The sequence below is a fragment of the Orbilia oligospora genome (assembly GCF_000225545.1).
Source record: "Orbilia oligospora ATCC 24927 unplaced genomic scaffold scaffold00083, whole genome shotgun sequence".
Lineage (NCBI taxonomy): Eukaryota > Fungi > Ascomycota > Orbiliomycetes > Orbiliales > Orbiliaceae > Orbilia > Orbilia oligospora.
Window position 1 is genome coordinate 557,436 of NW_011645640.1, and position 21,753 is coordinate 579,188.

At 44.2% G+C, this 21,753-nt stretch overlaps 2 protein-coding genes across 2 annotated transcripts; one reads left to right on the forward strand and one right to left on the reverse strand.

Moving 5' to 3' along the window:
* Nucleotides 1-6,081: 6,081 nt before the first annotated feature.
* Nucleotides 6,082-7,410, forward strand: AOL_s00083g165 (uncharacterized protein; the record flags this gene model as incomplete). The annotated part of the gene is made up of 3 exons (XM_011125344.1): nucleotides 6,082-6,269; nucleotides 6,375-6,685; nucleotides 6,782-7,410. The coding sequence occupies 3 exons, from the start codon at nucleotides 6,082-6,084 to the stop codon at nucleotides 7,408-7,410; spliced, it is 1,128 nt and encodes a 375-aa protein (XP_011123646.1).
* A 2,356-nt stretch (nucleotides 7,411-9,766) lies between these two features.
* Nucleotides 9,767-12,372, reverse strand: AOL_s00083g166 (uncharacterized protein; the record flags this gene model as incomplete). The annotated part of the gene is made up of 2 exons (XM_011125345.1): nucleotides 9,767-12,158; nucleotides 12,356-12,372. The coding sequence occupies 2 exons, from the start codon at nucleotides 12,370-12,372 to the stop codon at nucleotides 9,767-9,769; spliced, it is 2,409 nt and encodes an 802-aa protein (XP_011123647.1).
* Between the last annotated feature and the right edge of the window lie 9,381 nt (nucleotides 12,373-21,753).

Sequence of the window (21,753 nt, forward strand, 5' to 3'; positions counted from 1 at the left end):
GCGCCGTTTTTCGATTTCCAATCCAACAGTTTTTTTCAAACTGGAGACGCGACTTTTTGCCCTCCTCGACGATACCGGGGAGAGAGACAATGGAAGGGAACGGTATATACCTGATCTTGTAAGGCGCAGTGTGCTGATAATACAGCTCGAGCTTCAAAGAGGATCGATATCGAAGAAGTAATGTTTATATATCACGTTGAGACGAGATAGAAGAAGAAAATGGAACCGAGCGAGCTGCGCAACAGAAGTAGGGCGTCAGGAGACGAGATCAAGTAACAGGCGATGGTTAAATGTAAATTTTCACACAAGACACCGTTCTATGATTTTGATATGGAATCAGGAAAGTGGGAAAGAAAAAACAACAATGCTAAAGAGGTAGGGGGGGGTCAAAAAAAAGGCACCGATGCTCGTGCAGCCAGCCTCTGCCCTAAAATCTGCGTCTGTACCAGCGGATTGGTCCAGATGTAGCTTCGAACTAGCAGGCAGGCGAGGAGGGGGGGGGGTTGTGGGAAGCCCGAGCCCAGACCTCCCGGCAAAGGGCTAAATGTTGAAAGAAAATTTTACACCAGACCTCGAAGCGGACACGCTCTCGACGAAAGTGAATTGGTGTACCGCTCGATAGGACGCTATCAAAGCGACAAGGTGAAAAAAAGGCTCGAGTTCGTCTGTACGACATATCCATGGTGGAAGTCTCGTGCCTTTGTTCCTTCGAACCTCAACATTACACCGAGGATTTAAAGGATAACACCGTATCTTCGCACTGCTGAGCAGGTGAGCATCGAAAGGATGATCAATCGACACGATGACAAGGAAGTGACCTATGCATAAACAGCTCGGTGTCGACGGAGAGCTCGTGGGAAAAACTTTTTTTCTTTGTAGAGATTCATGGAACGTTTGTGCGTAGGAAGCACGAAAACGTGGACAGCTTCGCTCATTGGGTTACGAGCGAAGGCGAAGTCTCGTGGGTCCTTGTTACTGCAGCGGAAGCAGGTCGAGAACTTTAAGGCAAGAGATTGCTAAATTTATAAAGACTCACGCTGGTTGTATAAGTATGTATATTGCGATACTGGAATACGGATTTGGGAAATCTGAAAATGTTCAAAGACGGATCGATTGCGTGAAGTTGTTTTTCGAGAAAAGTGAACTGGTTGAGTCCGTTTGGCTAGATGAGAGTTAAGTAGGAGGTAAGCAGTTATCGGCAAGGGTCTTAGCTTCGCGAATATGATGTTGGGGAGCAAGTTGGCTGTAGACGAGTCCCGGATGGTTCGGGGATATATAAAGCAGATAAGTGTCGGTCAGGCGCGTGGTATGTCTCCACTGACTACACTTCTTTCTTTCTTTCTTTCTTTCTTTCTTTCTTTCTTTCTTTCTTTCTTTCTTTCTTTCTTTCTTTTTTTTTCTCGTTTTTTAAAAAATAAATTAGCGATTCGTATCGTTTTACATATAATTGAGGAGATAAGTACGTTGGAAGATGTGCAGAATGCAGACGCAAGGCAAAGGCATCAGAGGTCGCAGATGTCGAATTTATTCCTTTCATGAACACATACATATACATCCATACACATCCATACGCATCCATACGCATCCATACGCATCCATATACACATCCCGTAGGGTCTAACTACGCTAGTACGAATACTGTAGTACTAGTGATAGGTATGATGGCAGAAAAGTCCAGTTATCAGTGCAGTTGTCTGATAAGCACGGAATCATTCGATACTTCTAGGGACTAAAACCAGTATTCCCTGATCGATATCCTTAAACACTTAGGTAACGGCAAGCAGCAATGACAAGTGGGGAAAACCAATTCACGCTTTAAATTCGAAGTCAAAAAAAAAAAAAAAAAAAAAAACCGGTAGGAGTCTTACGGCTTCTACGTCAACCGAAAATCCCGTTGGCCACCAAGATCCGTAGACACCTCTTCAAGGTAGCTTGCAAGGCCTTGTATCTCGGGTAAAGCACCCAAAAGCGCCCGATGCTGATACCAACAAGCTTGCAAGATCGAATCAAAGTTTTTGGAGGAACACACCAATTTCTATTCATAGCAACTACTCCCCCAAATGCATCTACTTCAACAAGGGCAACCGAGCAAGAAAGTTCAATTGTGCCATCTGCAGTATGTATAAACAAGCTAGAAGCTAAAACAGTGGGTTACGTTTTCACTTGACAATTAAATTTGTTCAAAGAAACGGGAAGAGAGATCGAAATTTCGAAAGAGTGAGAGAAACCACGCTCCTTTGTAGGGATTCCAGACCATAAAAGCTAATTTCGTTCTCATGAATCGAAAACGTAAAACCGACCGTTTTAACTGCTCATGACATCTTAAGAAGCTATGGTGTTCAGATTGCAGTCTACGGGGATGTGTGGATTCGAACTTCTCAAACGTTGCATCAACGTCCTTCGATATTAGAGAGAATATTACTGCGAGTGCCGGGATACGACATTTGAACCTCGACGCCACTGTAAGGATCCGCCAACTTTCGATATGCACCGTTTGACGGACTTAACTGGGGGTGGTGCGTCGAGAAAGTGAACCGGGGAACATTATTACGAATCCGAAACTGCCGTTGGTAGAGAATCCGATACTAGTAAATACCTATGTAACAAGGTGGACCTCGAGGAGAGTCATATACCTATCATCTCGTGAACACCTTAGCTTTTTTTCCTTCTCCCATGCCAGGCTTCGGCTTTTAACGGTTTTTTATGCGAACCTTTGTCGAAGCTATCGAATCAGATTCTATGCAGAATCTGGGGAAATGGCGTCAATTGGCTGCTTATGTTGATCCCAAGAATGAAGGGGTCATCCCGCGTGACCGCAAGATATATCCGTAGACACCTATTTCCGGCTTCAACTTGACATTTTCGGATCCAATATCACGATCATATGATGCTTATTATAAAATGCAACAGCAACACATTCTTATCTGGAAGTCTAATGCCTGGTATGTCGTGCAGCAAATATAACCGGCGTGCATTAGCCTGGGGATTTGGCCGGTGCTGCAATTATGGGCATTAGGCCATCCGGATGGCGAGATACGATGCTTTCTGTGGTCACCATCCTGGGAAGATAGCCTCTGATGTATTATCATGATCATTTATATGATCATGTATCCGATCTTCGCCTCGAAATTTCAAAAAAATGTAGATAATCAATAACACGCAGTATCGATATCTACTTCAGATAGCACTCACATGCAGAAAATAATTATATTGCAGATATTTTAGTGGCAAGCTCATTTGAAAATCCCAAGCCGTCGTCACATTTTCGTAAATTTAAACCTATCAAATGTCATTCTAGCAACAATACAAATTTATACTAGCCCTCCGCTACGCCGAAATCGAACCCTACAAAAAAAAAATCCTGCAAATCCGTGCCATCAAAACCGTTTCTAACCAGGGCCGTTGATAAATACCAGGGGTCACTGTCAGCTGTTCGCCTTGAAAAATTCCATGCATGCCGCATCCTGCAACTCGCCAACATAAAATAAAAAAAAGACAGCGAATGAACCAACGGTTATGTCCCCCTTAGACCCAAGAGCGTTAATGCACATATACATGCAGAAATTCAAGGAGGAGCTACACTACCCCTATACCCCTCAGTGGTCGATGCCGATGTTACCCCTCAGTGCTATTTCAATGCATGGATGTATGTATGTGTGTCTTGCGGTATACGTATGTACGAGTGCGCGAGCTCATGGAAATATTTTTTCTCTTCAGTATATACCATCGGTTTCTAGGCCTTTCTTTCACTTAGTCTAAGGCATCCCTTCAAGATGCAATGGCAAGTCGCTGAACATATCACAGCACTGGGTAGGCTAATCTCATGCGGCTTTTCCGCTCGCCTCTTTTAGCTTAAAGGAAGACGCAAGGCGAATACAACATGCATGTATTAAGTGAACCTTATGCGATGCCTAGCCCATGGTAAGTGCAGCCACCAAAAGACTAGCATGATCAACTCTCTCGAAGGGACAAGGACGAATATATATCGCTCAGCTGGCATCTCTTGACCCATCAGCCTCTAAATACGATGTATCAAAATTTTTTTGTTTTCCTTTCAGTTTTCGGCAGACATTTTCACAATATAGAAACATCCTGCATTCCAAATCCGAATAATCCATAATAATATTTCCCAACAATATGCTTCTTATGGTTGGCACACCTCGTCAACATCGATATGGCTGCGTGTCTATTCACCATGCATAAAAATAAAAAAAGATTTGCCACTCTTTTACCCCTCCAATGTTTCACAGAACCTAGGTTCTAGACCACGGCGGGGTTTATCGTTATCGTTATCGTTATCTGAGCCTGAGTATCTTCTGGGCGCCGGTTCAAGCGGGTATTGAGGGTATTTCGATACGAGCAACGGTCCGAAATATTTGTAGATAGTCAATGGGTCGTATATATAGCACTACTGACTTTTGATATATCTCTGGCGGAACTCCCTGAAGCTTGTCTTCAGACAGCGCAATACAAGACTTGTCTTCCGATAACCTCCCTCTTTTTCTTTCTCATATCTCAGATTTATTTTTTTCTTACAAATATTAATTCTGCAGTTCTACCCCCTCGATCAATCCTCAAATGCCATTCGTAGATATCAATGCACCCCGGTGATATCTGGCGAAAAAATCTTCTAGATGATACATACGATAATCACATTACCTATGCAAGTCTCTGGCTTTTTTTTCTTTCCCTCGGAAGAAAAAAGCCCTCAACTATCTACCATGGCGTGAGGTTTGACACGACCTCGTAAACATTGCATACGCATAACAATTTCAACCTTTCGAGACCAATAGGCTCTGGTATAACAAAATGCAGTGTAGGAAGCGAAGTGTTCCACGGCATCGTCTATCTTTGAGTTCTATAGGTGGTTCAAAGCAATGGATTCACCACAATAGGCCTAGCAACGTTCGATTGTTGATGCCTGCCAATTACTTGATTTGGTTTCGAAGATTTCGACCGGTAAACTCGGCTTACACAGTAATAATAACAAAAGTAGGAAATCGATTGGAGGGAGGTTCCTTCAGACTCGACTGACCGCAAGACCAATTGAAGCCAATTATTACCATTGCCGTACAACCTCAAGCTAAACAAACCGATCACCGAACTCCCTTAACATCTATCAAAGGGCCAGTCTGATAACCCATCCAGAAATAGGTAACCCGTCGAGAACTTCTTCCAAATATAGTCCTCCCGTTTCACAGCGTTCCCAATTAGGCAATTATACCAAAATGCAACACGGTCGCACGCATGCCACACCCGCCTTTCGCATGAACAATAGCATGGAAGCGTTAACTTCAACCATATATTTCCTATTACGGTCCTTACCAATACCTTTAAAGCTTTTCGACGTGGTAAATACGATAATATCGAAAACAAGCTTTGTTGACGTTTCACTCTTGAAACGGATGGAACAGCTATTCACCAATCTCACCGGATATCGCTAAGCAATCGGTTTCAAACCCCATTACTTCTCGACTCGAAGAATCATGGTTAGAAAGATTACCATACCAAATTACGATATATAGCTATTTTGAAACGCTATACTGCTCTTAACACTCAGAAGGTATCCTTCTTAGCTAGCCTCAATGCAACCGGGTAGTTAAAAAAAAAAAAAAACTGTTTGCCATCATAAACCACTATCGATATTAGGTCCATCATCGCGTAATCGAAATTCCGCATAAACTTCTCGAAGCCTTGGACTCATCTGGAAAAAGAGATATCGCACCTCTCGCCGTTTCCTTCAATGCATACAGATACTACCCAGATTGGTCTCGTAAACCCGGATAGAAGTTTTCTGGAATAACGAAATAATTCTAGAGCTACTCTTATGGTAATCTAGATATTCCGAGACCTCTATAAAACGATCGAGATGGTATCACGAACTCAAGGTTTTTGGCTCAACAGGCTCGGCAACTTCTCCTTTCAATAACGTAGAGATATATTAATTAATCAGATTTATCTTGTAATATCGTCTTTTATAGTTCTTCGAATCACAGAGCTAGCTCTCTATTATACTTTTTACCTTCGAATTTCTTTAAACTTCACAGTTTATACCCCCCCTCTCTCACGATACTTACCATAATGAAGTCAACGACATTTTTGATATTCCCACTTCTTCATCTTCAACTAGCCACCGCAATCCCACTTATCAAACGCACAAGTCAACCCGGTTCCGTCTCCGTGAAATGGGGAGCCGCAGGGTTTCTGGGAGAATTCACTATTGGAGGTCAAGCGATTGATTTGTTAATCGATACCGGATCTTGCGGGACGTATGTCAACCCCTCCGGGTTAAGACCCGTAATATATATAGCACCGTCTTCATAATATAAAGCGCATAAGTATCAAAAAAATACTAACTACAAATATCAAAACAGTTGGGTCGTCGGTCCCAAAGCCTCAGAATGCCGTACCCAAACACACTGCTACGACCCGCGCGACGCACCAAGAGTACCTTCATCCACAGCCTCGAGTTTCAAACAAACCTACAACGATGGACTCGAAGCCCGAGGTGACACGATAGTAATAGACACCTTCGGTTCTCAAAAGCCAATCGGTGGATTTCAAATCGAGGAACAATATGTTCAAGTCGCCAGCGATATAAAGGGGGATAATGGGAAACCCTTATGGGAGGAAAAGAATGGTTTGTTGGGCATGTGTAGAGCTGGAAGGTCTAGGTCTTCACCGAGTATGTTTTTTTATTTTTTATAATTTAGTTATGATATTTTTTACTATTTGTATTTTTATGGGTTTAGATTCTAACGTGGACGGTTTACATTCACAGGACGTCTTGACACACTTCCAACTACATCCGGTAACTTCGACTACTGGACTTCCTACCTCAAATCCGATGCCGAAGAAACTTGGTCCCTCTGCTTCGACTGTATGGCCGATTCATCCCTCTACGACTCTTCGTCTGGTATCACCGTCAAATCCATCGATTCCAAGAACTGGTACGTCGATTCAGACGGTTGGGCCGTCACGGTCACTGGTTCAGACGGAAAACCCGAAACCACAAAATTCACTGCCGATGATAAGATTCTATTGGATACCGGCGCAACCATAACCGCTTTGGATAGTGGATCTTTAAAGGCTATAGCGGCGGCTTATGGTGGAAGTTGTAGCGGTGGGAGGTGTAGTTATCCGTGCTATATCAAAGACGGGGAGTTCCCAGATGGTTCGCCGAAGAAACAGGGTGTTAAAGTTACACTTCCATGGGGGACTGGTAGTATTCCATTTGAACCGAGAGCCTTCTATCGAGGAAGTTATAGTTGCGGAGGTGGCAGTTGTACCTGTAGGTTTGGATTGAAGACGAAGGAGGGGGCGCTTACATATGGCAGTGCAGTCTTTAAATCTGCATATTTCAAGTGGGACGTGAAGAATTCAGAAATCACCACGTTCCGGTACAAATAAAACATGGTTGGATCTTTGAGGTAGTACAACAGATATCAAGCAGATACTAGGGATACATACTAGGGTATCTTGCAAAGGAGACAGAAAGAGGAATGGCCTGGAGGAAGAGGGAATAGTCCAGGAATAAAGGAGGAGAGCTAAAGGGCAACCTAGTCTCCCGTCATTAATTATAAATCGATCATGTACATATTTCTTACATAAACCTATCGTTACTTTTGCGAGATCTGAAGATAACTAATCGATAATCTTGCATACGGCCGCCTGAACATGGCCAGACCTTGTCCCGTCCGTCACCCGCCATAATCACCTAACATGATATCCACACCATCGACCCCACACGTACGATCCCATGATAGTATTCCCCCCTTGTCTTGATTGCCACCTTTTTTTTATATTTTTTTTATATATCTTGAACCGATCACTAATTCACCCTTGCGCGCCTGACCTTAAACTTAAGCCTCCTCTAAAATCGCCTTGCGAATCTAAGACCAAGTTGTATATGCAGGCGAAGTCGAGGTACACATCTATGCAATTACTCACATACGAGACAATAAAGAAATGCCGACCTGACGTAGTAGCTGAGTTTTAGACAGGTCCGGACCGTATTTTTGAACATCGGTCCTCGTTTCCCATCCAATAGCTGTACGTACCTCTCCATGCATACGGTATCCACATCGGATCACCTACCATCATGGGCTAGTTATCCCTCATGCAACATACATACCTCTGACCTACTCTCATATTTACGCACAACTACGCCATAAACTAGAGAGATAGTGGATACCTAAAGTCGCACTCGCAATCTGCAAGCCCTCGGGTTTTTTTTGGTCTCTTTCTTTCTTCTCGGCTTTCTGTGCGACATAACAGGTTGGTTGGAAGTGAGGGGTACGGGAATGGAAATGTCGACACACACACACACACACCATGGAACCACACACATACACATACACACACCCAACCGGGATACTCGAGACCACCCCAACCGGACTTCCCGCCGGAGATATATTTGCAGGTAAGCAAGGGAAATCCAAAAGGAAATTTTAAAAGAAAAGAAGAAAAAAAAATAAAAGAGAAAATATTTCTCTGAGCCTTCAATTCTCACACTTATGATGCCAGTATTTTTTTTTTTTGATACACTATCTTTTCTTTTCTTTCCCTCCCAAGAACTTACAACTGGGGGGCTATTTTTCATGGCATGCAAGATCCGAGGACGGCTTTTTGGATCTCTTTGGGAATCCAAACCGATCGACCGGGCTGGCTGGGCTTTGCATGCTGCACTTCGTCATTGGATGGCTATGATAGCCCGGGCCTCCCCTCTCTTTACAGAATTAATTACAAGATCGAACAAACTGTTAACTGTGGTAATAAAAGCCTTTCTCCACTCATAAAAACTCTCCGACTCAGCTCAGCATGGGGATTTGCAACGAAAGGCTTAAAGGGAGAAGAAAAGGGAAAAAAAAGCTGATAGATGCATATGCATATGCATCAAGTACCTAATTTGCACAGTGATCTCTTTGAATTTCTTTTCTTATCACCGTCGATTCATCACAATATCTAAAATGTTATACTTGCAGATAGATGGAAAGAGTAAAAAAAATCTTGTATTTATTTCCTCGAAGATCCCCCCTGTAGTAAGAAAAATCCTAAAGAAGAAGAAGAAAAAAACACATATCGCCTGCTATCACAAAAGTTTCCCTCCACTGAACATCCAAGAAATAGAATTGAAAATGGAAATAAAGAAAAAATGGAAGAAATAAGAAGAATTTCAAGGAAACACCTTCAAGTTCTGAACATCTTCGCTCCTTTTTAGTTGGTATAATTAGAGAGTAAGAAAGTAAAAGAAAAAAAGAAGAAAAAAAGTAGAACAATCTATAGCGTCCCGAGATTGGAAGTAAACTGCTAGCATAAACGCCAAAGTGAACAAAAAGCTAAGAAACAACCCGGTTTGATTACCGCCCAAGGGGAATCATGCAAGAAAAAATAGCGAGAGAAGTAGCAGAACGATGCTGTGCAAAAACAACAGAGTAACCACGGGACGGAGAAATGCTGAAGAACAGAGAATGATAATACATCATCATGTCATACAGTATTAAAGAAAAAGTTAAAAACACCGAAGTGGATAGTCTGAACGAACAGACTAGACGAAAAATTTTCGGGGGAAGAAATGTAAAAAAAAAAAAAAACGTCATCGACATATATCGTACAGTGATCCGCCAGGGAGAAGATGGGTATATCAGCCGTTAGAGCGCAAGGGTGAACCGTGATTCGTGATTGCGTGTGGGGGTAGTTGTACGGGTAGAGGCGAGAGAGGGTATTGTGGGTAAAAGTCGAGGGATACGAGAAGGGGAGTAGAGCACTATCTTCGAGATCCCTGGGCATCTCGATTAGGAGGGCTTTGAGGACCTCCTGGGTTGTTATTCCATCGTTCATCAGCGAGGGCACTGAGCCATCCATTTCCATATTCGCTCTTTAGGTGCTCAACCCTTCTTTTGTAATCGTCCCCCTTAAGCGTCCAATCCTCGCCTGGCGTTAAGTTCGTAGGAAGAGTTATTTCTTTGGCTGGCGGTGTGGGTGGGGTCTCCGCATCAATGTTGATAGTATGACTTTTTCGTATTGATGTCGGAGGTGAAGGTGGCGAGGCAGGGAATTGAGGTCGAGTTGAGTAGGTCGGTATGGCAGGCGCAGTGGGTTGGCGATGGACTTGGAAATCAGCCGGTGAGAAGGTTGGGGCTCGATCTGCTGTCGTAAATATCTCGGAACCACCGTCGCCCTTGCTAAGCTCGACGACTCGCCGTTTGGCACCTTTTTTTCTTGCACGAGTCAGGTCATCCGTGGGCCGTGTCGTTATCAAGCCCTTTTCTGAGTGCGTTCTCGAATGAGTGGCGGGGGCCGGTCTAGTCTCGCGAACGATCTCGCGAGGAGGAGCTGTCGTTACGGCTGGCCTGACAACGGGTACCGGGATTGGCTCGGCTGCTCGTTCCAACAGCTGTCGTCTCTCCATCATTCCAGGGCCTTGAGCGTCAATGGTGATATCTTCTGTGAACCCAGGTGTTTTTCGGAAGAGGTTGAATATGGTGACTCGGTAAGTGGAATTGTGGGTCCTGACGAACGGATTTGGGTAAATCCACACTTCTCGAAAATTAGGAGCGACGGTTAATCGGGCAAGCTCCGTTGGGTCGGATAATTTGTTTTCTCTCAAATCGAGGCGCTCAAGGGAAGGGAGTCTCTCGATCCCAGCAAGAGACTTGAGACGGTTCCCACGAAGGTTAAGTGCGGTGATTGCGGGAAGTGGATGGCGAGTGAGGGAGTGTAGTGATTCGATCATGTTGTTGGAGAGATTGAGTGCGCGGAGAGCTGTGAGGGTGGAAAGGGCATCAGGAACGGTGATGAAGAGATTAGATGATAGATCGAGGGATGTTAAGGAATTAGCAAGAGGGGCAAGAGAAACGAAAGATATAGTTGTCAGGGAGTTATCCGCGAGGGAGAGATGACGCAGGAAACGCCATTTGTTAGAAGGAAGAGTCCCCATCAAGCTGATACTCTGAGTAGTCGTGCCATATTGATTTGTGCCATTAGAAGAAGCACGGCTGCTGCCAGAGTCAGACCGTCGCATCCGGTGAGATTTGTGAGCGTGGTGATTGCTATGGTGGTTATTATTGTTGCTGTTATTGTTAGTAGTAGAACTGCTCCGGGAGCTATTAGGACGAGTAGGCGAATTGCTACTATCCCTATCCCTATTTCGCGAGACAGGCCGGTTGACAGCGGAACGATCACGCAATGTCGAACCGGTACTGCCGACGCTTGTACCCTGCTCTTCCGTCCCCTGTTTTCCTGGAGAGCCAGGAATAGAACCGGTATCGATACTTAATGGCATGCCAGGGCTGGGTGTTGACCAGCTCAATGGCGATGCCTGGTTCTTTGAAGAACGTCTTCTACGCTTATCCATATCATCCAAAACAATAGCAATGAGAAGTTCGGCTGGATCCTCAATACAGGCACGCTTTACAACAAGGCTCCTGACTCTTTCGGCAACCTGATCCCATCCGTAAAACTGTCTGATATCAATGTCCACGATTTCGAGGGCAGTGACATTCTTAAATGCCAAAAGTGGCACAGCAGTGTCGAAGGGAAATTCTTCGTAGCCACTGATCAGACGAGCTTTCGGATCAGGACATAATTTGAGACAGGGAATCTTGGTGAAAGCGGAATAGATGTATTTGAGGTCCATGTTTATCGCCTGTTTGGTCTTCTCTTGCTTTGAAGCGGAGCTGGATCCTAGCCCAAACGAGTTCCAGAGGGAAGACATGCCAGACATGACACTCTTGACGGAAGAGACGGAATGTATCGATAAGGCATCGGTAGATTTTGTCCGTCTGGCACGCTGGGCTGAGTCGAGGAATGATACATAGTTTCCGGGCGCAGTTTCAGCGTGGATATTTTCGAGTCTAACGTTCATTGGACCCACGGATATTCCGAGGGCATCAAACCGGTCCAGGAGGTAGTATAGATGATGAGGTGTGAGGGCGAGTTTGGCCGGTTTTAGGTTCTGGGAGGTGAAGGATAAAGACGGGAGTGAGAATGCAGCGGCGAGCGCGCTCGATGCCGAAGGGCTCGTGGCCGGAGCATGGGTGGGAGATGTTTGGCCATCGGCCGATCTGGACGGCCTCCGGGCTTGTAATTGAAGAGCATTGGCGAGGGCCTTTTCATGGGTCCTGATGTAGGTCGCCAGATGTTTGATGAAGTAGTTTCTAGAAGCAAGGATTATGATGATTAGTCGACGTCTGTGAGTGGATGGATGGTTGTAGTTGTTTGTGGTGTTTCGTTCCAACCCGGTCGGCTCTCCCAAACAGGGCCAGGCCAGAACAGGCCAGACGAAAGCAAAGCACGTATCCGAGAGGAATAGATTAATAGGCAAACAAAAATAATAAAAAACAGAAACCCTTACCCGTCTTCACGATCCATCTTAGCGATACATATGGCGGATGTTGTGGGAGATGTTGGAGGTTTTAGGAGGTTAAGTTAAAGAATTGGGTCCGCCGAAAAGTTAATTCCGACGAAAATGGAGAAGAAATATAAGGATATCGTCGTCTCAAAGGGAGCGTGACTATTATTGGATTAGGACAGCGGTTAGCAAATTATTATTTTGTTGATACTACTTGCATCTCCACAGATATTTCAGGCTTGACTAGATTCGGACTTTGGATTTGAGGCACAGCAGAGACAGAGACATATGACGATGAAGGGATATCCTGAAGCAGCTTGGGAGGTGGAGGTGCCACATGCAATGCATAGAGAGAGTGCGTGAGATAGAGAGAGTAGAAACACGCAGACACACAGACACACAGAACAAGCCAACAGACAGGAGGTCTGTTAGCAGTTAGAGCGAAATATGGCGATGACGAAATGATATTATGCCCGTTTCTTTCTCTTTTAAACAGTTTCAAGATGATAATATGAAATATGGAAGAGGAATAGAATAGCAGGATGTTTCTAGTAATATTACCTCCTGGGAAGAAGTTATCCGGACTTGGTATAAAGGCCAGAATGGTGAAAAAAAGGCGATACAGTATACAATAGAGTACAATGCAATATAAATACAATGGAAGAATGATCTACTCGAGTGAATCTCTTCGACAAGAGCAGCTTCTTTCTGTTGTTTATATTGTATTGTATTGTGATGTATTGTATTGTATTGTATTGCACCAGGCCAGGATGTTCTCACAATATCCTCGGGCTGCGCCTCGGAACGAACGAAGAATGAATGATAATTGCGGAAACCAGAACGGAGAGACAGACAAGATATACTGAGACCGGAAGCAATAGGAGCAATCCAGCCGTGTTACTTAATATACGAGGGCATGTAAGCGTCTGTTCGTCTCCAAGATGGCGGGGTGGGAGAGTGCAGTGTGCAGGTGAGCGAGGTGTGGTAAGGTGTGTGTGGCAGGTGGTGGAGTTTGAGATGACAGGCAGCGGTGTTCGGGAACTGCCAGGTGACGGAACCACGACAGAAAAGGGAGCAAGACGAAGACGAAGACGGCTACGAACGACGATGGCGGTGTCGACGGGATGCCGAGGATGCCTGTCGATTCGAATCGATTCGCCTTGGATTTGGACTTCGACTCGACTCGACTCGATCTCAGGCCTGGAGAGAAGAGAGAGAGAGAGAGAGGAAGGAAAAGAAAAAAGAAGGGAGGGATGGGATGGAACCAGACAGGACAGGACAGAATAGAATGGGGGGGAGAAGAAGAAGTCCTGTTAAAGTGGCGGTCTGACCGACCGAACCAGCCTTAAACACCACTCACACGGCCCAGCGTTTCACGGCCGCAGTTCGAGCTCGGTCAGGGTCGCTGGCCCAAGTTTATTATTATTTCTTACTGGCTCACACTAGCCGACCTGGGTGGTTTGTTTTCAGAAATGAGGAGCTGACCGTCTGCACAGTCGGCCAATAATTCCACCTTGACGGGTAGGTGCAGCTGCCTCTTCTCTGATGTTTCTGTCCAGCTTCCACTATCCAGATTTCGCCCTAAGCGGGTGAGAAGTCCGGTATCGACATCCCATGTCGGTGGAATGATCGAGTGACAATGACAGTGACAGTGACAATCAAGAGAGGAAGAGGAGTATGTATGTATGTATGAATGTATGTATGTAGGAGGAGTGCGTGTGGAAGTATGTAATAAGTAATAAATGAAGTGTGTATGTAATGTATGATCGTGTCAGGAGGGGAAAGGTGGTTCCAGATCCAGTAAAGCCTCCAAACTAACAGGAAAAGAAAGGGAAGAAAAACAAGATGAAAAGCAATATATCAGACCAAAACAATTTTTGAATAGTAAGAAGGGAAGGGAAGAAAAAGAAGAAAAGAAGAAAAGAAAGAAAGAAAGAAAGAAAGAAAGAAAAAGATTTCATACGTTAAAATAAAATTCGTGTCATCAAAAAATTAAACAATGGAAGAAAGGATAACCTGTCGACTGCCGAATAAAGAATCGAGGCTGTCGTCGTCGGTGTCGGGTCGATGGACTGGCCACGGGATATAAAATGGCACCCGTGGACCTCTGAAGAATACCCTGCAAGGAGGTTCTTCTGGAGGCTTTAAAGATTCTAGGATCTATAACAGATCTCTAGATCTATGTGAAATCCTGGCGGGCAGGAGGATTTCTGGAGGATGGTTGGAGAGGGAGAAGAGAGAAAGGATTGGAGGTGGAGGTAAAGGTGGAGGTGGAGGACGGACAGGTTAAGAGGGATGAGGGATGTTGGGAAACGAGGCCAAAACAAGCAAGCAGCAAGCACAGCAAGCAGCAATTTAGTCCCCAATTTGCAAGGAAGGGAAGCGACGATGGGCCAGACAAGGCAAGGTAAGTTAAGGTAAGGTAAGGTAAGGTAAAGGTAAGGTAAGGTCAGGGAATCAAAAATATGCCGGAGACCCTGCAGCATATACTCCACAGGTAGTAGTATATAATAAAATGCTTCAAAGGTCCAGATATTTAAACAGACTCAGAAATTACCTTTTTGCCATCAGGATAACCCTCCTCTCGAAAAAAATAAATATAAATGCGAATATAAAGATGAAATAGAAAATAACGAAAACCAGAATAAAAAAGACCGCGATTTATTGGCTGGAGGTAAGGATCAAGGTACATACATGTACTCACGTACATATGTACAGCCTGCAGACGTTATGGGGTACAGAAGCATGAAGAGAAGTATCTCGATCTCTGTTGTACTTCCTGGTTCGTGCTTGTCGCCCAGTTTTAGGTTTCCCCCTCCCAGCAAGCAAGCAAGATTGTATCCAAAAGCTTGTCGAAAGTCTGAAGATATGGGTATACTATGTATGTAAGTACATACACAGTATGTATGGATGTACCGGTATCTGTCCTGCACAGGCCTTCCTTTCCTTCCTTCCTTCCTTTTTTTTTTTTTTTTCTTTCTCTTCTCCCTCTTTGTCGGCGGAGTGTATGTAGGTATATACGGGTAATAAGAATAAAAATGCTGGCTGATAATGCCGGTTCTCGACCTCTAATTGGTGCCCAAAACGAGGAAACAGGAAGGTGCTTCGCTTCCGCAGCTAAGGTAAATTGCCCATGCTTGCCTCCAAGATTTCCCGAATTCGACTACAAATCCAAAAAAATGAAGGGTTTGTGTGTGCTTACTTTTTCCTTTCTTTTATTGTTTCGAGATCTCCCCGTTTGTGACGATGATGTTATTATTGATAGGTGATTTTAAAAGGTGGGCGACTCGATCGAGGGTGGGAAAAAAAAAAGAGAAGACAGATGTCTTGGGAATGATATCCGATGCTGGATATAAGTAATAGAATGTATCGAACATCAATCAAGCAATCAATCAAGCAATCAAGCAAGCATCAGCTTAGACTTTCAGGTTCGCGGGTGCTCGACATCAGACGACAAATGGAAGGAGCACCGCTCTCTTTCTTCGTCGGCTCGAGATGATCTCTTGCAAATTATATCATCTGGATTCCCATTCTTCGACCGGGATCAGAGCTGGTGCCGGGAGGACCTCTACAAGAACGAGAAAAGAAAGAAAAGAAAAAAGAACAAGACAAGACAAGTACCATATCTTGCTCCGGTGTAGCGAATAAGGTATGTGGAGGGGCATGTCTTGTTTGGCGCGGTGTGGGTGTGGGTGGGTGGGACACAGGCATGGGTTCACCGAGGTTGCTGCACCAGACAGAAAAGGGATTCCGCTAGGTAAGATAAATGACGACGATGGATGGATGATAGTTAGATCTCGCTCTCTTGCTACTTAGCCTCCTCCTCCTGCATTGGGCATCCCACGCTTCTCTCTCCTCACACACTCTACCTGAGACAGATAGAATAGGCTGGTATGGAATAATACATGTATGGAATCCACAGACAGGTCTGTTCTACACACAATATATGTTTATACATCTGTATATACTTATATAATTATGTAAGTATAGATATATAATCTCCAAACTATGAAACTTCAATCGAGGTTGATATCGAATCTATACCACGATCTCCGGATCTGGTTACTCTCTTCTAGCCACCGCAATATATTATAAATAGGTATGTACCCTGCGATCTTCAATTCCATTTGTTCACCAGCTCCTCTCCCAAAGGAAGATCGGATGTCAAACATTACCAGCTACATTCATGGCATGATGGGAAAAGCCTGTGCCTCCTTCCGATTGAGCTTCGTCGGGTTTATACGTAAGTACCAGAAGTACTTCTTGAAATCCATTACAGAGTACATTACATTGCACGCTTGGAGGGGCCCTGGGGTACCGGGTGCCTGCGCGGCAAATATCGTTTTAGTGAATCGAAAACGGACCAGTTCTCCTCCAATTGCAAATCTTCTCAGATGATATTGGACAGATGAACGCCAGTACCTGCTTTAGTTCTCGAAGCCATTACTACTCTAGTAGCTTACCGTAGTGACGCTTAAGCTCCAAATCTCCTTATGATCAGACCATAGACCCTCGATAAACTATAGTTTATCGTCTACAACGAAAAAAATATTTTCCGTTCATCGAAGCTGCCTTGAGATTTCTCGCTCCGATAAACGGACTGCGGGAACGGGATTCTGAGGCATGGAATGTACGCCACGGTTTGACCAGATTGTGATACCTTTCTCACGCATATAAACCCTTGGAGGGAGGGATGATGGCCTTTGGGGCATTTTGCCAGCGCTCTTATTCGATCCAGCCCCACTCAACCACCACGAAGAAAATGTACCGTACCAAGCAGTTTATCCAAGTACCACGCCACTAAACGGAATCGCCTGGCCTGGGGTAGGGAAAAAAGGCGCCTCACGAGATCAAGTAATCCCAAAGAATGCCGTCTACGGAGCACATAATGTAGGAGGATCCTAGGAAACCCTCGATCGATATCCCGCGCGCGGGGTTTTTTAGGGTCCCTTATCGCAAATGCAAATGGAGAATGAAAATTTTTAGGATCACGAGTTTTCCCAACTGCTTCCTAGCTCGAGCTGAACAAGGGTCTCCGTCAATATAAGGCGGGAATGAAAATGGGCTTTAGAAGCTAGAAAGAAGAAAAAGTCTAATTAGCAAATCGACTTCTGAAATTAGTCCGGCTTTGGTCTTTCGTACCACTGACGCGAATCGGAGACGCTCCTTCTTCCCACCTTGCCCTCCAATGCGTCGCAATAGGCAGGGAATAATACCCAGCCTTTGGTAGCCATGACCATGTGGAGAAGGTCTCGACAAGACTAAGATCCAAGCACCCACAAAAAAGTGAAGAGCTCCAACGATTTTTCTTTTTGAGGATTGATTCTCTTATCTGTTTGGCTGTCTCATCCCATCTCTGGCTCATCAGACTAATCCTATTCCAGACAGCTTCTTCAAATAATGTTCTTCTCGAAGTGCAAAAGGTGGAGGTATACCATCGTATTCAATAATAATATAATACTGGTTGATACTTGTAATCCTTGTATTTGCCTTATGATAATGAATAAAACTTGGACATCCATTCGACGTCAAAATGCCGAAGGAGGCCATATCTTATCGAAGCTGCAGCCTGCACAAGATCATATCCTGCTGGACCCTTTCACGCCGATCTACACAATATTTCCAGATCCTAGCCCGTTGAGGTGATATAATCGAGTCTTTCCCTCTCATCTCTGTATATTGTATTGGGATCCGCGACGCGGTGCGGGGAACCACCTAATCCCAGCCCTCATCGATTTTAACCAAGAGTACTCGAGTTCGCAATCGGGTTAGGTAACATCTTGACAGGGTGTCAAAGGAGTAGATAGTTACTTAGTCTTTCTAGCTTATGGTACCTCTGGAAATAAAAACCGTTCTACCCCTCGTTCGCATCAAAGAGACTTAGAAGAATGCTAGTCATGTGTCGTCTACATAACGAGGCTGAGATTTCTAATTTAGAAAAATAATTGTGAAAGTCTACCCTCAAAAAAGTGCCGCCTGGTTCCGCGAAAGCTAAGTTGGCCCTAGCGAGAGACATTTGGAACTCCGTTCGAGCTTACACTGTTTCAATGTAAATATGGAAAGGCTTGAAGAAAAATTACCGGAGGGCTTATGGTAAAAAGCAATCTGGTATTCTACGATCCGATGGTCATCTCTTATAATTATCGCGGGCTGGTATACCAACTTGGAGAGTCAACGAAGTATCTCTAGATAGTGGAGCCACCTTCTCTATATGACTACCTACCTACTTACTTACCTGACCACATCCACATTCCTGCATTCCAGAATTTACTACCACTACTACTATTACCATTTTATCTCATCTTCCAATCTACATACTGTATATTGCGCACAATTGTGTGCGCGGTTTTTGCTTGATCCAGTAAGCTCGAAAGTGCAACCTCCACGCATTTCATTGAAAAAGGAACCCAGTAAAAAAGAGAACCGGCCCCGAGGACTGCATGACGAAGCGAGACATGGGCGCATTCCATGGCAGTGCATCCTAAAAATTAAAAGTGGTAGCATTTCTCTATAGATTTCTCCAAAAAGAGCCATGCGGATATCGAAGCTATAGCAAGCCACCGATATCCAAGCTTGATATCAGTACCAAGCCGACGGAATTCTCAATCCGAGTTTTTTCCTCGCAAAACATAATCACATATTTCTTTTCTTTTATTATTTTATATTTTATTTTTATTGGTATTTTTTTTTTATACATCTTTGAATGTGGATTTAATTTGTGGGTTCACATGCAACTTTCTCAGGTATCTGTCAGCCCCTCCTCATGGCCACACACACAGACACACAGACACACACATTTATGATTGAAACATCAGTTACTCATCATCAATATTCCAAAAACCGACAATCGTTCCTGATTTGTACCATGATAACCGGGGAAGACCCTTCAAGTGACCTTTGCGTAAAAAAAAAATGTTGGAATCCCTCGAACCCATGACGAAGCTTGGCCTTCAACGAGTTCTAAGAAGGAGAAGAAAAAAAGATCCCAAGAGTAGAAAGCTCGGATGGAAAAAAAAAAAGACTCGTCTGATGTCATTGTCACCCACTACATTTTTATAATTCAAAGCTCTAGCTAGTTAGCTTAGATTTACAATGCGCATTGGAATGTTACCTTGAAACAGTTCGCATTCTTTTTGGGAACTGGTCCCCTAGGCCCTTATCGCCAATACAACTAACTTGAGCTGGCTAATTCACGAAAACTGTTCCCCGAGCGCTTAAACGGCGGGCGCCCTGCGATTGCGATTGCGATCTCCGAAAGGTGTAATGAAGCAAGACAAAAAACCGGGGGAAAAGTGCAAGAAGCTCAATCCTTGGTCTGATCAGCGGGAATCTTATAGCCTTGGTATTGAGCTCGTCGTATACACCACCCACTAGCGTCCTAACGGGACCACGATGCCAGCGATATGCCAGCTTTTTGGCCGAAGATCAGCTTCTTTCGATTTTCAAGGCGGGGCAAAAAAAAAAAAAGTTAGGCGGTGTTTCCAGAAAAGACGACAACGTGATTAACGATTTATGTCTGAAGAAAAAGAAGGTCTGAAAAGAGAAGTGCAACAAGCAAGCCCCGGTGAAGACGTATGTAGCTAGACCAAGTTTTGGAATAGTTCAAACTTTTTTTCTTTCTTGCTACTTCGTTCTCTTGTTGCTTACAGCTTAAATTTAGCTTCGAAAGACATGACGTTGGATTATAGCCAATAGGCAAGTTTGTTTGCGCTCGCATCTGCATACCATTATTTGCTTGCCTGGCTGGAAGAATTGCTCTGAAGATAGAAGCTGGGTTTCTAGCTGGCTGGCTGGCGGTACTTCGCATAAACGAGAGGTTCTACAGGACATGGGGTCCTCTTGCGGGCAGGGATTTCCCAGCTCTAAATTCCATATGACAAGAGATTTAGTGGGAGTGGCGAACGTTTGGCCAAAGGGATCTTTCCCTTTCTTTTCTTCTTTCTCTTAACTTACTTGACCAGAAAGAAAAGAAAGAAAAACCCCTACGCTGGATAGAGGCTGTTTTTAGCAAAAAGTACCTTTTGTATGATACCGTCTACGAAAGATACATCAGGAGAATGGTTACATGCACCTATTTTGTGATAATATTGGTCCGCGATTGGTCACATGGACTAATAATTTTTTTTTTCCTGCATCATGCATGATGGATGAGCCAGGGAAAGCGACCAAGCTTGGTTTGCCTCCAAGGGTCTAAAAGGTAAGTATTCTTTTGCTATTTCCCACCTAAAGAGGGATTGAATGTACAGTCTTTTCTTTTAGTTTTGGGGAATAAGAAGTTCGGGATGTATACTAATTATCTTGATTGATTCCAGGTGCGTCGGAATGGTACCGTAATGCTCGTTGAGACGTATACGCGGACAAAAGCGAAAAAAAAGGTTTCCCCGTCGGATCTCCAAAGATCTTCGAAAGATGGTGTGCAATAGTAGCCCATTGAGAATGTAAATAGGAATGGGCAAAAGAGGGTCGCATATCGGAATTTAACCTGGGAGGAAATGGTTGGAGATTATCAGGTGGTGATTTATGATGATTGGATGGTTTTTTTAATTCTCTTGACCTGTCAACGCACGATGATGATATGTGGTTTTTTGACACTCTTAAAATCTTAAGTTATAAGATCTACTCCAAACAAAAAACATCGAATTTCTTGACGATGTTTGTTTGGACGGGTTATATCGATACCAATTTGTTTGAGTGTCTAATTCGACCCCCAAGCGAACGGCTAAACCAAAGTCTCCATATCAGATAACAGGTACCCTTGTGCAAGGCCGTTACCTCCCATACCCTGGGGGCGCACAGACCATAAAGATATCATATCCCCACGCCCAGAACTAACCGGTCGTTCAGCAGAGTCACAGGCGAAGAGGAGGAATGGCTCAAAACTATACGAAGAAGAATAATAATTAGCAGACAGACTATTTACTACAGCGCCAAATGCGACTGGAATCCAAAACGGCTATATCCCTCTCCTCCACTTCCCTCGATCGAAAACTCTAGGAAGGACCCCACATTGATTTTCACTTCTGATTTTCTTACGAAATATCACAGAATCTTTGATCCACCCCCTAACATCTTTTTCGCGAAACGAAAGGGCTCGTCGGTTATACCCTTCCTGGTATTATTATGACGGCTCGGGGAAGCTCGAAGCATCATGGCTTGCATTCCGATGCATATCTACTGCATATGTATACGGACGCCTATGTACCGTATACCCATGTACCTCCCCACTGTGGGAGCTTATAAAAGGTACATCTGCAAGAAGCCCAAAGGGATCAATTGCATTGGCACGGAACATGTCAAAAACAAAAAAAAGAATTCAAAAAAATCCTACCTAATCAACTAGACCCCTTTAAGAGGAAGTCACGATATACGGTCCCGAGTTCACGACATACTGTACATACCTA